The 16,666-nt window shown below is 29.6% G+C and overlaps 2 protein-coding genes across 2 annotated transcripts in view; both read right to left on the bottom strand.

The window, feature by feature from the left end:
- Miox (Myo-inositol oxygenase) overlaps window positions 1–2,084 on the bottom strand; it is a 3,363-nt gene extending 1,279 nt beyond the window's left edge. Inside the window, exons 1-3 of the mRNA XM_011499956.1 lie at window positions 2,008–2,084; window positions 963–1,146; window positions 250–458 (exon numbers count right to left, since the gene is read on the bottom strand). Of these exons, the coding sequence (XP_011498258.1) occupies window positions 250–458; window positions 963–1,146; window positions 2,008–2,025 (411 nt within the window). The 5' untranslated portion in view covers window positions 2,026–2,084. The remainder of the gene's footprint in view (window positions 1–249; window positions 459–962; window positions 1,147–2,007) is intronic.
- A 9,101-nt stretch (window positions 2,085–11,185) lies between these two features.
- On the bottom strand, window positions 11,186–16,612 carry su(w[a]) (suppressor of white-apricot). The gene is made up of 8 exons (XM_011499955.1): window positions 16,295–16,612; window positions 15,131–15,300; window positions 14,672–14,862; window positions 14,375–14,597; window positions 13,998–14,074; window positions 13,743–13,904; window positions 12,067–13,343; window positions 11,186–11,474 (listed from the first exon to the last, which is right to left on the bottom strand). Exons 1-8 carry the CDS (start codon window positions 16,486–16,488, stop codon window positions 11,306–11,308), a joined length of 2,463 nt encoding a protein of 820 aa, XP_011498257.1. The 5' UTR covers window positions 16,489–16,612; the 3' UTR covers window positions 11,186–11,305.
- Window positions 16,613–16,666: the final 54 nt, after the last annotated feature.

Raw genomic sequence — 16,666 nt, 5'->3', positions numbered from 1 at the left:
TGCTGACTCATCTGTATTAAATTCCTCATACAATACGTACAATATCCACTCTTATCATGATTTTTTTTTTTTTTTTTTTTTTTTTTTAAATTTTATTTTGAAAATGAATATACTATGAGTACGGACAAATACCAATGTTCTACGTATAAATAATATTTTCACTATTTATTTGCAATTAGAGCCTCGTAGGAGCAAATTGAAAAATGCTTAAATATAAGGATTTTAAATCATTTACTATTGACATATGACCTTGCCAAGATCGTGAATCAATCCCGTGAGATGAAACCAATCCTCGTTTGGATGATCAATTCTTATTTTCTCTGCAGTTTGGAATGCATGAACAATGTTTGGTAAACTTGAATCAGGATCGCTCTCATCCACTAATTCATTTAACTTTATAAGAGCTTCCTTAATATTCATTTTACATTTATTGAATTGAAGCCAGGATTTCATCTTAGCTAAAAGCAATTTAACGAATGATAATTAAAAAAATCGACAATATGGAAATTAAAATTAATAAATTTTTTTTTTTTTTAATACGGTTGAATATTAACTTAGCGGATATTTAAAACTGTTGGATTGGCTAGTGCATCGAGACGTACAAATACCAATTTCATTATATCTATTCGTTAAAATTTATCACATTTTTCTTAAATATTTATATAAGCTTTAATATTCTAAGCCTACCAATTAATTACCTATTATTATATTACTATTATTACAAATGTCCATTCATGCAAAATATTTTATATCGAATCATAATTACAAAAAAATTAATATAACATATTTAGCTATAGATAAATCTCAATTATATACTTGAATCACTCGTATTTGATAAATAGAAGAAAATTACCTTGTCTCAGCATGTCGAGCAATAAGTCCTGATTTTCAAGATTTTCAAGCTCGCCCTAACAGTTATGCACAATTTCAAGGTTTTAATATACCTTAATGTACGTACTTACATCGAACGAAGTCAACTGTCTGATTGGTATGCATATTTAAATATGTCAATCGAATACGTTCCTTAATAGGATCATTGGAATCCTTTGAATAATCTCTAAATTCACTTTTTAATTTATCACTGTAAATAGGTTCCGGGCGAAATTTTTCAGACGGATCGAAACTCGATATAGTTTCCACAGATGACTGAATAAATAATCAATTAACATTAACTATCATAAATTATTCCTTATTTCAAAGATTTTTGTCGATATTTTAAGACATCGAGAACATTAATTAATGAGTGTAGAAATAATAATATTATGTCTCACTCAGTTTGTTATATTTGAGAATAAATTTATTAATAACGATAGTTTCTTAAAAACACTTTCATCATAAATTAAACATTTTAATCGATTGTTCACTGATATTTAGCATATAATATCCACAAATATGATTTTACAATTTTTAATAAATGAAATGAATTTGGAAAAGCCTTTTGAGAATATATTTATGAATGTCTTTTAAATTTTTTTCAAAACTATTAATTACCGATATTCTGAATTCCCATTAAGGTCGTGTTATTTTTATATTATCTATATTTTAAACAAATGATTACTTTATTTTTCGTATTTCGTAATTTTTTTATTTCTTTTCTTTTTTTTTTTTTTTTTTTAAGTTTATTTTAAGCTTTTGTCGAATCATATGCTTTAATAAATTTTAGTGATTTTTGAAATATCGTTCTTTAATCTTTAATTCTACTATATCAATAACTTGGAAGTGTGTGACTTTTTTTTCTTCCATGGTTTTTTTTTTTTTTTTTTTTTTTTTTTTTTTTTTTTAATAGAAACTTTTACGAAATTCTTAGAAGATGTTTAGGTATTGAAAAAAATATTCAGATTTACAATAAAATGTACTATTATTGAATGCACAACTTATTTGCAATAGGCACGACAATACTGTTATATAATGACTAACTCAAAGTGTTAATTTTTATTAATTAATGAATTTTAATAATTAAAGAATATTTTTAATAAAACATACAAATGACAAGTTATCTCAACTTACTCTAAATTTAGCAATCATATTAAATGTTTGAACTAATAAGTGTCACTAATTCGCTATACATTGACTAACTGAGTCCTAATCTTGTTTTAAGTTTATAAACTGTTTCGCTTCACCCTTGACCCTCGTAAATGATTTTATCGTTTTATCCCACATCTCCCACTACTTAATGCTGTGCCGAAAAAAGTCTTGCCTGTTGAGTAAATTTATACTATGTCATGCAATGATAAAAGAGTTTCGTATACGATTAATAAATATTAATCAAACATAATAGCCCACGAAAGTTCTGTGTAATGAAATTAAAAATAATTTGTTTCTATTTATTACCACACAATGAACAAATATTATATGGCTTACAATTTGAATTTAAAAATTGAAAAATTGTTACAAGTTTTTTTTTTTTTTTTTTTTTTTTTAAATATAATAAAAAAAAAAAAAAAAAAAATTTTCAATAGTGAAAAGTAACATGTAAATGAAAATAAATTTTTATTCTTTAGATTTATTTACTTTCATTTAAATGCAAATTGTCTATTCGACTTGGAAAAATTTGGCACTGACCAACATTAATTCGTAGTTAGTATTACGCGAGACCGATAGACCTCAATAGCAAATTCATATTCGATAATCTTCAATTCAACCAAATCATCCGCTTACATTCGCTTTCACTCCAGTATCACGATTAAGCATATAATACTCAAAAATGTTATAATAAATCTGGACGACTTTGGATTTAACTATACTCGATCCTGTTATCTATAGAAACGCGTATCCATGTACATATGTTTATATATAAAAATTAAATACCGAGAAAATATGTTTGAATGAGTCAATTTGAGAATTGAACATATGTTATTGAGAAAGTTCCGACTAGATTAGATAGTTAAATTTTGAAACCATGTTACATTTATTTATTATTGCATTGGGTATTTTGTCCCTTTGCATCGCGTACTGTTTGAAAAATCATTACAAAACTTTTTTTTCACATTGCGCCTGCTGCTGCTGCTGCTGCTGCTGCTGCTGCTGCTGCTGCTGCTGCTGCTGCTGCTGCTGCTGCTGCTGCTGCTGCTGCTGCTGCTGCTGCTGCTGCTGCTGCTGCTGCTGCTGCTGCTGCTGCTGCTGCTGCTGCTGCTGCTGCTGCTGCTGCTGCTGCTGCTGCTGCTGCTGCTGCTGCTGCTGCTGCTGCTGCTGCTGCTGCTGCTGCTGCTGCTGCTGCTGCTGCTGCTGCTGCTGCTGCTGCTGCTGCTGCTGCTGCTGCTGCTGCTGCTGCTGCTGCTGCTGCTGCTGCTGCTGCTGCTGCTGCTGCTGCTGCTACTGCTTCATAAATATAGAATTATTTTCAATTTCAGCGTTAACGTAGATCATTTCCATGTTGGATGGTATCAAAGTGCTGACGTTGGTAATTTTTTAAGTCTGCCATTGTTGGAATCTCAATATCATTATCAAACATCTATAGAAGAGTCGGTCGTTATTATTTATGATACAGCAAAATCAGCCAGAGGTTTCTTAACTCTTAAAGCTTATCGTTTGACTCCGCAAGCTATACAGATACATAAATAGGATAAATTTATATTCGAGATACTTGAAATTTTTACGATTCAACATTTGCATGGACGCGTGATGATTCGAGATACTTATATACGTCTCACTCACGCCTGCATCATAGCACTTTGAAAAAAATATTTCCCTTCATATTACAGTTTATACATTCATATGAATTATAAATAATATAGCGAGTAAATATAAATAAAAGCAATATGCATTTAGAAATGATGTGAGAAGATCACCGTAAATTAAGTGAAATAACTTATTTTGAAAGAATATCTTAGATTTTCTTTGAGCCGCGATCACGCAAGCGCACATATTGATGTTTTATAATTATCTTACTTCAAGAATATATGTTAAAAACTTTTGTGGTAAGTATTACTCTATGTAATGAAGCATTTTTTATCATCTGACAAAGCAGATAAAATCCTGAGCATTTACAACTCGATATAATCGTCATTAGGGAAATACATGTTCTTATTATTGTTGCTATGAGCCCTTCAAAATTTGATTTTGTTCGTATAAGTTAACGCGTTATATATTAAAAGAATGGAGTCGACATAACTACGTTACTCGATGACCTTGAGGCACCATTATCGAACGTTTCTGTTGTGAAAATCATGTTCTGATAATAATTTATCGAGGGTGTGATTACATCTTACCTCTCTTTTCTAGGATTCTTGCTCTAATTTAAGACTATTATGCTTTTAACGCGTTTATCTCGCATTCATCGCCATAATGTCAATGTAAAACGACTCTATACTTGCAATTGTTATTAATTTTTTTTAATAACAACGATGGATAACTTAATAAGACATCGTGAAATTATGCGAAGAGAGAAATTTGGTTGATAAATTTCAGAGACAAAAATGCAATCGTCGTCGTGAACAGGTTAATTTATTGATAATCGTCGATAATGAACAAGCGCTTATTAACACTTTGACGTTTTAACAATTTGTAAAATTGTTCTGATATGTATTAGAGTATAAATTGTTAAATCCATTGCGATTCTCGTAGCATTACCAAATAAATAATGGAAAACACGAGATTCGTTATAGTCGAGTGAACATTGTCGTAATTTATGAGAATATAGTAATTTAAAAAATTAAATATATATGTGTGTGGGTGTGGGTGTGCGTATACTTTATAATGTGTCTGTCAGAATGAATTATTATTTATATAGATGTAAGGTAATACAGTGCGATAATGAATAAAAGTATTTTGTAAGGAAATGGCTCAGGCTTCAAAATAAAATCCTACTTCCAGAGTTAGAAAGTTGTTAATTTTAATAAATCATACTTTACGTATCAGATTATAAATGCATAAAAGATAAAATGTTAAGAAAACCGTAGTATAGGTGTTTGAACAAGTTTTGAAATTAAATTTATAATCTGCATTTTCATTTAGATTTCGAGATTTTTCGAATGTCGGAGATTCTCCTCTGCGCTGGGTATTAAATTGTCAGAAACAACAAAATATAAAATGATATTGTTGTGAAAAGAAAAATAACGGACGGTTGTGTAAATGTCGTTTGTTCAACTTGGAAATTCTCGGAAAGGGACGCGACGATGGACAGGTGATTGAGGGCCGTCGAAAGCCAATAAAAAATCACTTGACAAGCGAATGGCGAAATATTGGCACTAAGTATCCTCGAGGGAAGATCAAACTGTCGTTGTTAAAATAATCGATGAGAGGCCTAGAATGGAATAGTCCTAGTTTAAAAACATAATCCCTGGAAGGGGATGTAATTATTGCCCGGAAGTAGGAGGCTTAAAGAATTTGCCTTTGATAATAGGTGAGTGAAATTGTAATTATCGTCTTAAGCGTTATTAATACGTGTCTTACGTATAACCTATTAAAGGCAAATAATTTATTCTTCATAATATTTGTATTATTTAATCAGAAGTTATAATCTGTCGTTGTTGTTTTTTTTTTTTTTTTTTTTTTTTTTTTTTTTTTTTTTTTTTTTTTTTTTTTTTTAATACTTTCCTGGAAATTGTGCGTCTCCGTCTGTTTTCCACATCGACATGAGATACACGACCGAATATTTTTATACATTTAGTCTTATAAATTATGCAATGCGCAAGGAAAATCGGCTATTAATTCGGATTATTTTAAAGACTATTTTAGACTAAGCTTGATATTGAATTTTAATTTAATTTTTCTCCTTTCGCTGATAACTCCTATTCGCAAAATAAGGACACTTAATAGTTTACGAAAGTCGATTGTGCTATTTTAGATTCATATAAAAATTAAAAAAAGTGGCATAAAAATGACGAAGTTTAACGAAATGCTAACTCGTTATTACTTATTTAATTGGGAATTTGAATGGACGATGATGCAGTTACAATTTTAAAGTTTTTTCTTATGGAAGAAATTCTTGTATTTTAAATGGTTAATTGATTAAAAAAAAAAAAAAAAAAAAAAAAAAAAAAAAAAAAAAAAAAAAAAAAAAAATGTGCTCGTTGAAATTACCGAAAAATATAATAAATTAGAAATGTAAGCTTATGTAGGCTTAACACTTAGTCTGATCAATTTCAAAGAATTTGTTTAACTTTTTAAAAAATATATATATACATTATATAATAATAACAAGATATTTAATACATTTTTCTCTAAATTAATAATAATATTGTATTAAAATCAATTTCAAAGTATATAATGGGAAATCTCTGAAGTTTTGAGCGAGTAATGTATTAAAGAAGATAGTCGCTTAAAATCAATTTCAAAGTATATAATGGGAAATCTCTGAAGTTTGTTTATCAAATGTTTATCAAATCCACCTGAGATAATTAGACGGAATATTTTTTTAAAATCCTAGTCATAGTGCTTACAACTTGCGATAACGAGAGAAAGAGAGAAAGAGAGAAAGAGAGAGAGAGAGAGAGAGAGAGAGAGGAAACGGGAAAGTAGTCTATATAAATTTAAAGTTTTTCCGTTTTATACTATCCCGGTGTGAGGGCAATAGTGAAAACTATCTGTCAAATTGTATTACACTAATTACGTCATATTAACCAATATTACGCTTTTGGCTGAACGTGAAATAACATTTATTTCATAAGCATATCTCATAAAGCTGAATCAATTGATATACAACGATAGATAGATATTTGTAAGATAAAAAAAATTAAATATCACATAATGTGCTATGATATGCATAGATCGTGATTAGCATAATGCACGATTTTATAAATACAATAGGCACTCTAAAATGAAAATTTGTCAATAGAAATAATAATAATATACTTTAACCGTTAAATTGGCAATTTTCAATTATTCTTATTAAAATTGAGAACTTTGTATTTAAACCTTGCTTATAATAATAAAAAATATTATTAATTATAATGCTGATGCGTGTTTGACATAAGCATATCGCTATCCCATATAACAATGATTGATTAAAAAACATAACAACTGTCCTTTTAAACGGATTTAAAGCATAGTTTATCGATTATTAATCGATTTAAATGATGAACTGCCACGTAATGAGCACACATCATTCCACAAGTAGTGATAGTATTTTGTAATGATTTTAAAAAATTCATATCATCGATTGTTTTTATGAAGGAATTTGCAAAATATTGTCTAAGTGATATGTTTACGTACTATCGCCATCATAACATATTTAACGGATTATTTTTCTAGATTTATTGTGCATGAAAAATAATAGTGGCTAAAAGAGGAAATGAAGGAGAAGCGTCGGCGATAGAGAATAATTAATCGAATAAATCGTTTCTCCTTATAATCTCCTGATACGAAGTCTAGAGTGTAAATATTAAATCTCTTGCTTTGTCGTTGCCTCATTCATTCATCATTTACGTGTAGTGTTTTTTCTTTTTTTTTTTATTATTTTTTTTTTTATTTTTTTTTTTTTATTTTTTTTTTTATAATTCGTCGATTTACTTAATCAATAATGGAGAATAAAGAAAAAAAAAAATTATTTCTCAGTTATAATTAATAAAAATATCGAGTTATTCAATTTTCATTTTTTTTTTTTTTTTTAGCAATTAAGGCAAATTTTGGAGGACTATAAAGTTTAGTTTTATTATCACAACAGCTGATTCGATGAATAAGTTGCCTGAGTAATTGAGACACGAGACACTCAAGGAATATTGAATATTTTGTAATAATGACGAAGCATTTCAATGAGTATGATATGACGATGGTAAAGTATTGAAAATTTAATTTAACTGCACTTCAATTGTAATCCTCATAGAGGAAATTTCTATTGCTTTAATGAAACGAGATACGTCAAGATTCTCTACATTCGATATTCCGAGTTGAATTTTGTTTATCTGTTTTTTTTTTTTGAGCAGAAATTCACGCGGTTGCGCGTATCAGCATAGGCAGTGTATCGGTACACGAATAAAATTTCATTGCAACCAATTTATGGTGAGCGTCGTTATCGGACATTTTTGTTGTTACCCGCATCTTTTATTAACTTCCGACGGCACACGGTAACACTTCTTCAAGTCCCGCCTTCTTCGAATAAACGAACTCTTCCATTATTATTATTATTATTATTATTATTATTATTATTATTATTTGACTGCTGCTTTATAGATTGAAAACGTCGTTTCCTAATTTGTGAAAAAGCTAGGAAATACAATGTACGATACGAGATTGAGTGTTTCGGCTAATCTTACAGATAATGAATGATTGGAGGCTTAGCTTTCGAGCTATTGATTATTTAAAAATAATTAAGAATTACATGAAATGGAATAAGCAATTATTTTTTGCTTACCGATTGCGAATGCTTTTCGTTTTCATGCGCGATTGACTTCGAGTGTTTGACTGTTTCGAGAAATTTTACGCGAGAAAACCTTGAGCAATTTTATTTCACATATATCGAGCTTCACAGCATTTCCAACAATTTTTAGCGCTAAATTAGAATTATACAGTGATTGGGTGTTTTTACGCGATCTCGCGATATTGGAAATAAATACAATTTATATAGCCAATTTTATTATAAAAAAAAAAACTTTTACATATTATCATTACTTACATTATGTATTTCGATTCCCATTGATCTTATTATTTTATGTTGAATTTTTATTGCAGGTATTAGTCCGCTGATTTATAATCGATATTATTGATTTGGAGACAAAATCCATCATTTGAAATAAATCTTTCTTACTTTCAAAGCTATGATCGACGTAATTCAATATGCAAACAGTTAAAAGAATCGCAATCACGGATACAACGCATAACTGTCGCTATTCGGAATAATTTTATTAACTACAATTAAATATTGAAATACGAATTAAATATTTGTTATAAAAATATGTTGCAAATGTAATTGTAGTTTTGCCAAATGATGAAATGATCATGGGTTTATATTAAAAAAAATTCTTGATACGTATAATGATTACATTATAATTTTACATGTAATATCGCTTTTCTTTTTTAATATATTTTGTATATATTTTGTATATATCAAAATTCAAAAAAAAAAAAAGAGCTTTCTTTTAATAATGTGTAATATGATTGGGTACGGGAATAATTGAAAAAGTATTATCGCTATTCGCTATTTAACTTGTATATTCTAGTCATCTCACACGAACGAGCATAATGCAATTAATAATCAAGTTTGACCCCTTAAATATATGCAAAATATAGTATTATAGCTAAGAAAATATATAAAATATAATTCAAACTTTAGTAGTCAAGCTCTCACAAAATTCTTGCTCAACTGCAATTGCATATGCTGACAAGTACATTGGCAAGACTTGTTATTTACCAACAAATTAATAATTTAGATTATTAATTGTTGTATTGATATTATTCAAGTAAATACTAGTATTTACTTTAAACAAAATTATTATCTACGTTTATATATGTATATATAAAATTTATTTATATATAAAAGAAAATAGCAATTCATTGATCATTAATTTTCATGGATATTTTTCATGTTTTCTATTCTTTAATTCTTCATATTTACAAATAAGTGCCTATTATTTAAATGATTTCATTTTGAAAATTCTATGCTTTTTGTTAAACATTATGACCTTGATGTAATAAAATGATTATATATTTTATTCAATTAGTGTGTGTACAATCGTTTATTCGTTAGTACGAACAGTAAGTAAATTTAATTTAAACTAGGTCTTATTTTATAAAAATTTGAGTATAAAAAGCTTTTTGATCGCTTTTCCAATCGACAATATTTTGAAAAATATCTTCTATATATTGTGTTGTTATTACTCTTTCATACATTATGTTTAAAAATGTTTTTTGAAAAGATTCATTAAAACGCACTAAAAAATTGTTTCCAAAAATATTTCCAATTAAGAAATTCTATATGTTCGTGCATGTCTCTCTCTCTCTCTCTCTCTCTCTCTCTCTCTCTGTGTGTCGCGTCAATGCGTGTTTGTGTGTGAAAAAGTCTTCAGTTCTTCGCACCTTATATATCAATGTATCATAAATATAAAATTTAAAAAAATTTTTCTACTTTTATAATAAAATTTTTATAAAATAATCCTATTCGCAATATTCGTATAAACAAACAGATGACTATAAATCAACATAAAATAAATAAACAATATTATCCAATGTGATAACTCTTTTGATTTCTTGAAACGTAATATTAAAGTATCAATAAATTATATCCATCAACTTTATCCATTACAATTTTCATAGAAATACGACAATTGTGTTGTATTTAAGATAGGCACGACTTGAATAAAAATACATAAATCAATGGTTTTCAAACAATTGTATTTATCATATGCGTACTATTATTCTCATTTTAGAATAATTTCTGAATAATATTTTATTTTTGAGATTCCCTGTAAATATTACGTAAATAATAAGACAAAAATTTAATATACATTAATGCATTCACAATTGTAACTCCTAAACATCCCATCATCCAGAATATTTTTGATTGCCTTTAAAGATATAATTAGTACATTTTATTACTATTGTAATGAATATTGCTTAATGACTAATTTTTTATTAAAACATATTTCAATTGTATTGAGTTTTAATTAAACACTTTAAACTCTGGATATAATCTGAGCGATTCTATTAAAAATTACTCTGCCTCGTAAGATATTATATTAAATAAAACTATTTTATTATTTCCAGAGCTATAATTTACGCACATTGTTTGAAAATTTTTATCTTAATAGGTGCTCGTATTTTTTTTTAGCAATGTGAAGTAAATTTTGTTATCTAATAATTTTCGACTTCATTAGCTTGTTATAGGAATGCAGAAAATAATATTGACGCTCGTCTCCATTTCTATTAATTTCTACATATGAATTTGCTTTTCATCGACAACAGTTTCAACTTTTTAAAAAAAAAAACATTATATTAAATAATTACAAAAAAAAAAAAAAAAAAAAAAAAAAATTATTTAATTATTTCCTAACGATTATCCATAGACATGAATATAATTAGTCTAGAGGAGTCTATTAAAATACGAAAGAAATAAAAAAATTCCATTTTTTTTTGTTTTTTTTTTTGTTTTTTTGTTTTTACAAAAAATGGTTGTATTTATTAAATTACTTTGTTTACATAAGTTTGATAAAAAAATATTGTAATACTATTTTTTTTTATTATAAAATGAAAGTGTATAAATTAAGAAAGTATATGTATAAAATTTAAATAACATTAAATGAAGGAAATGAAATATTTTAATTTTCTTTATTTGAAATGGCCGACGGATTAAACAATCCGTGAATAATGTACATTATGTTTATTTATATACAAATTCACAAGATTTAGCAAAGGATTGTAAAAATAGTCTTTTTCAAGCTGTGCTTGAATCAGAATCACTAGAGCTGCTTTCTCGTCGATGACGAGACGATGATGTCTGATGTTTATGATGAGGACTTCGCGAGCGAGATGAATGTTTGGATGAAGATTTCTTACTTTTTTTCGTTTTGTGAAATCTAGAGTTTCCAAGACTATCACGATAACTGCAAATAGAATATATTTTGTGCAAAAGAAATATTTATTTTATTTTTCATTTGCTTTATATTTTGTCTATTGTGAAGCTAGTGATGGAATGAATATGTTTTTACATAAAAGATTTTCCCATTAACAGATGACGATGAATTATAAACATTGTTTGTAATTAAATTGATTTTTCATTGATGTTTATATATATATATATATATATATATATATATATATACATAGTTCTATTATTTTGTACAAATGTGCAAAAGCAGTGACATTACAACGATGGATCAAAGCACGAATTAAACTATAAATATATTGTATTATACAAATTAAAGGAAGAATAATTTTATGAATTTTATATCTACTTATAAAATGATAACATTTCTATCGATCTAAATATTACAATAAAAATAAATATATTTTATTTAACCGAAAAGATAGCATTTGTTTCAAGATAACTATCCTATGTACAAATACTATTTTATATTATTAATCGATTCTTGTTAAAATTCTTTATATATAATATATATATATACGACACTTTCATCCAATAATATATATATATATATATATATATATAGTAAAAATATAATTTTAAATGGATACCTTTTGTGAGTACTTTTCTTTTTTTTATGTTTCTTATGACTTCTGTGTTTGTCTGAAAGACTGGTGCTGCCACTTCGACTTCTAGATCGCTTATTTAGCTTCTTAGTAAGATCTGCTCCTTTTAATCTGTTCATCAATGAATTTGTATTGATTTTTAATTCTTCGATTTCCAGATCTCGCGTGGGCGAGGGGAACGAGGACGTTAATTCTTCCTTTAGCGTTGTGGACGTTTCATGCTTGACCACGGGAGCCTGAATCTGACTCAAAAACATAGCCGCTTTTTTACGTCTTTCCATCTGCAATTGCTTTTCTTTCGAAGCAGCTAATTTTTCTCGAGCTATTAGAACCATTTTATCTCTTATTCTATCTTCGGCTTGCTTGTCGCAGATTTCCTTTTGGCAATCCTCAAAAATATCATCCGTCAGATCGACAAAAGTGCTTTCCTGGTCCTGCGCGTGCGACTGCTTCGAAATCCTTCTATCAGTTAGGCTTTTGTCTTGATTGATCGGTTCCTTATCAGCCTTTACTGCACAAATGTCTTCTCCCGTGGATACTGGCGAATTTGGCTTAGAAGTCGCTTCCTTCTTATCCTCGTCGCCCTCATCATCGCTCTCTTCTAACGGCAGTGCATTTCGTTTTTCTATCACACTGCTTTCACCCTCCTTGGGCTTTTTAATAGAAAACGACACCGTCGTAATTTGCTTACTCATATTTTGCTTTGCACTGATCTCGCATTTCTTCTTCGCCTGTATCATTTTTACCCTTTTCTGTACCTCTTCCATTCGCTGCTGCTTTTTCTGTAATTCTTCCAATTTCTTCTGTTTCTCTTGCTGTAGCTCCTGCTTCTGCAGAAGTTCCTCTTCGGTGAGCACTCGAGGATTAACCGCCCCTTCGTATATCGTCAACTTATGAGCGTAATAACCGTGATACTGGTGAGACAGTTCGAGAAAGCTAAACCTTGGATCACCCTTATTTTTCACGATCGTCTCAAAGTCCCGGCCATTTTTGGCCACGTAGCTTGCCATCTTGTCAATTATGATTTGCACGTCAGCCGGTGGGACAATGAAAGACGGCCTGCTCAGAGGCTTGGGTGGCGTTGGCCCATAAGGGACGAGGGGAGCAAGTTCTTTTTTAGCTGTCGGAACAATGCCGCTTGTTCCAATGTGCATTGCCGATCCGACTTGGGATATAGGATTCGGTACTGCATTGCCATTTGCACTATAAAGGACTGGGCCATGAGCATACTGTTGCGGAGGAGCAGAAAAGCCTGGAAAACCCTGTGGAAATATTAAAATGCTAAATTGTACTGTGACTCGTACTCGAGATAATAATATAATATTTATAATCGAATCGAGATTTTTAAAGGTACGGTATTGAATAAAAAAATAAATAAAAAAATTAATAAATAAACAAATAAACAAACAAAACAAAACAAAAATCAAAGATTAAGATTTTGACAATTACAATTCAACACTGATAATGAGATAATCTCCATTGTATTGGCAATAAATTACAATCAATATAAGTTTATTATTATTCTAAAACATTATGACAGATTTTATAATTAATAGCAGTCATTAGCAGCATTACCGTATAAATATGACAATCGACGAATAAAGCATTTGTAAAGAATTACAAATAATTCCAACGTTGATTATAATATACTTTGAACTTACCTGTTGCATCGGATGATAATAGTTAATTGGAGGGATCGGCGGTGGTGGTATCACTTCTGGTTGTTGAATTTTTGACGGTGGTTTCCCAGTAATTTTATTTACTAACATGGAATAAGCACAGTCCGCCGATGGCTTATAGTTTATACTTGGAATACTAGGTGCCTATACAAATTACATTATTACAATCTAATTTTCTAATTCAATCCAATTTATCAAGCATAATGTAAAAATATATTGTAATAGACGGATACGCACTGCTTCAACTTTGAGAGATGATGCGAGACTTGGATGGAGATAGGGTTCGTTATCCTCCTCCGATTGTTCGCTAGTCTCTGTCAATTAAAATCATTGAGATTAGATACATTGCTTAAGACCAGCAATACTTACACCTGACTGCATCGAAGTTGGATCTTTAAAAATTTAATATAATGTTGGTACTTACGGTAATTACAAAATAAGCAGATTCAAAGGAGATGTTGATAATGAATTCCGGCTTATAATTGAGTTACTTCTTTCAATGAAGACAACATCAATCATGTTACAACAATTCTCTCAAATTTGGTCTTCCACTCGATTAAATAAATGAAGAGAAAGATATAATTTACTTTTATACAATAAAATTGAATGCATACCAAATTCTTCCTTTTCAGGTTGCTTTTCTGGATTATATTTCCCAGATTTTATAGCTTCAAGGACGTGTTTATAATAGGGATGTAGTTCTCCATCGATTGACAAAAATGAAAATTGCTGATTATTTCCCTGTTTTGCTTTTATCAGTACTTCCATCTGGCCACCTTGTCGGCTTATAAATAGGGCTGTTTTCGTTATGATTGCATGGAGCTTTTGCGTTTCAGGCTGTAAGAAGAGTTAATCGTTAAGAAATTATTGTTTAAAAATTGAAAATGCAAATTCATTGCCGATCAACTTACTACAACCATGTCTTCTGGAATTTCTAATTCTGGCTCCGCAATAAATGCTTCATCTTCTTCGTGCGATCCGTCCGATTGCTTTGGACTTTGTGAATCGTCGAGAGATTTCTTTTCGTCGTCGTAATTGAATCCAACTTGACTGTACGAACTTTCTAAATCAAGCGCTTGATGAAGCCTCTTAATTTCTTCCTCTAATAATAATAATAATAATAATAATAATAATAATAATAATAATAATAATAATAATAATAATAAGAAGAAGAAGAAGAAGAAGAAGAAGAAGAAGAAGAAAAATCATGATATTCAAAATTGTATGTAAGAGAGTATGTACAGAAATATTTAAAGATAGCGTAATGAAAATCTAAAAATTTTAAATGTTTATGATCTTAACAATTGTCATGGAATAAATTATCGAAAGTAAAATTACTTTACGTACATAGAGATTTGTAAAATAATTACCATGGTTCGTGGACTCATCGGCATTACTGTTATAGAGAAACCGGTATCGTTCCTCATCACAGGCTTGTTCAATTTTGTACTCATCTTCGGTAAGGATGGTGCGCTGATCAAAACCACCGGACGGTGGTTCATATATCCTTAGATCTCCCAAAGCTCCTCGACCATCATATCTATAGACATAAATCAGATAAATTAGAATAACAAGAAGAAAACAAGATTTTATAATCACAGCTTTCACCCTGCATCTGAAAATATAAAAAACTTTAACAATAAATGTTGCCAAGAAGAGCTCAAAAAATGGTTGTTAAAATATATTTTAAGTTTAAGAAACAGAGCAGTTAAACCTTAAAACATTTTTCAAATATTAGTTTTTATATTTAATGAAAATTAAAGTCTTTCATAAGTAATAAAGCATTTATTAACTTCACTGATTTGAGGAAGGAGCTATATTCACTATTTTAATCTTTAAAACCATGAGATAATTAAAACTCATGAATAAATATGTTGTTTGAAAGTTAATATATATATATATATATATATATATATATATATATATATGTGCGTGTGCGTCTGTATATATAATAAATTGGTAGTGCACACAGAAACACATCATAAATTACTAAAATTTCTCTTAATTCTAGGGGCCATAGTTTAAGAAGATTAAACTAATGGAGATAGCATTGAATACAATTTTTAGCATCATATATCCTTTGGCAATTGATACTAAAGCTCTAATACATACCAGCCAGATCGGTCATGATACTTAATGACCATCGGCCTTTCGTTTGTATCTCTACGCTGTGTCTCACCTTGCTGCTGACTTTTGACGCTCTCAGCTACTAATCCACCACAAACGGTCAAACAGGCATCTCAGTCTGTATGGTGTGAAGCATATTTAAAACACACTGCCACACTTGGTTGGCCAAGGCACACCTGCGGAAACCCTTAAACAGTCTCCAGATTGTTTATCCTTGGATCAAGCATAAGAAAGAATGGAGAGGGGCAGAGACATTGCTCTATCGCTGGCTGGTTCAAACAAGTCAATAAAAAATCGAATTCTTTCTATAGAATTAGGCCCTTGTAGATTGAGATCTACGTTTATATTAATGAAATACTAGATAATTGTTTTTTTTTTTTGTGTTTTCTTAGGTTAGAGAAACGGACCTGTCTATCTTCAGTGTGCTATCGCCCATCCACGGTATCAAATGTTTGCCCTGATCAATCAATTTCGCCTTTTCGTCATCTCGAAACAACTTGCAGCCGTAACCGAAGACCAGAAGCTCCTGTGGTTCCTCTTCGCCGCTTTTTTTCCTCAGAATCCCGGAGTCGACCACCCAGCGTTGACTCTTCGATGCCATTTTTAGTTTGGAATTTTTTATTTCAACTTTATTTATAAGAAATTTTATAAGCAACTTATTACTGATTGCTGAAGCAACCAGCAACAGAGTCAAACTAGTGACTTACACCAGAACGAGCCGTTTATCTAGATTCTTAACTTACTAGGCTGGCAATCTGACTGGGACTATTTAACTTTTA

The sequence above is a fragment of the Ceratosolen solmsi genome, unplaced genomic scaffold (genome assembly GCF_000503995.2).
Source record: "Ceratosolen solmsi marchali unplaced genomic scaffold, CerSol_1.0 scaffold41, whole genome shotgun sequence".
NCBI classification, from domain to species: Eukaryota; Metazoa; Arthropoda; class Insecta; order Hymenoptera; family Agaonidae; genus Ceratosolen; species Ceratosolen solmsi.
Note: the sequence above shows the minus strand (reverse complement) of the source record. Positions and strands in the feature narration are given on the sequence as shown.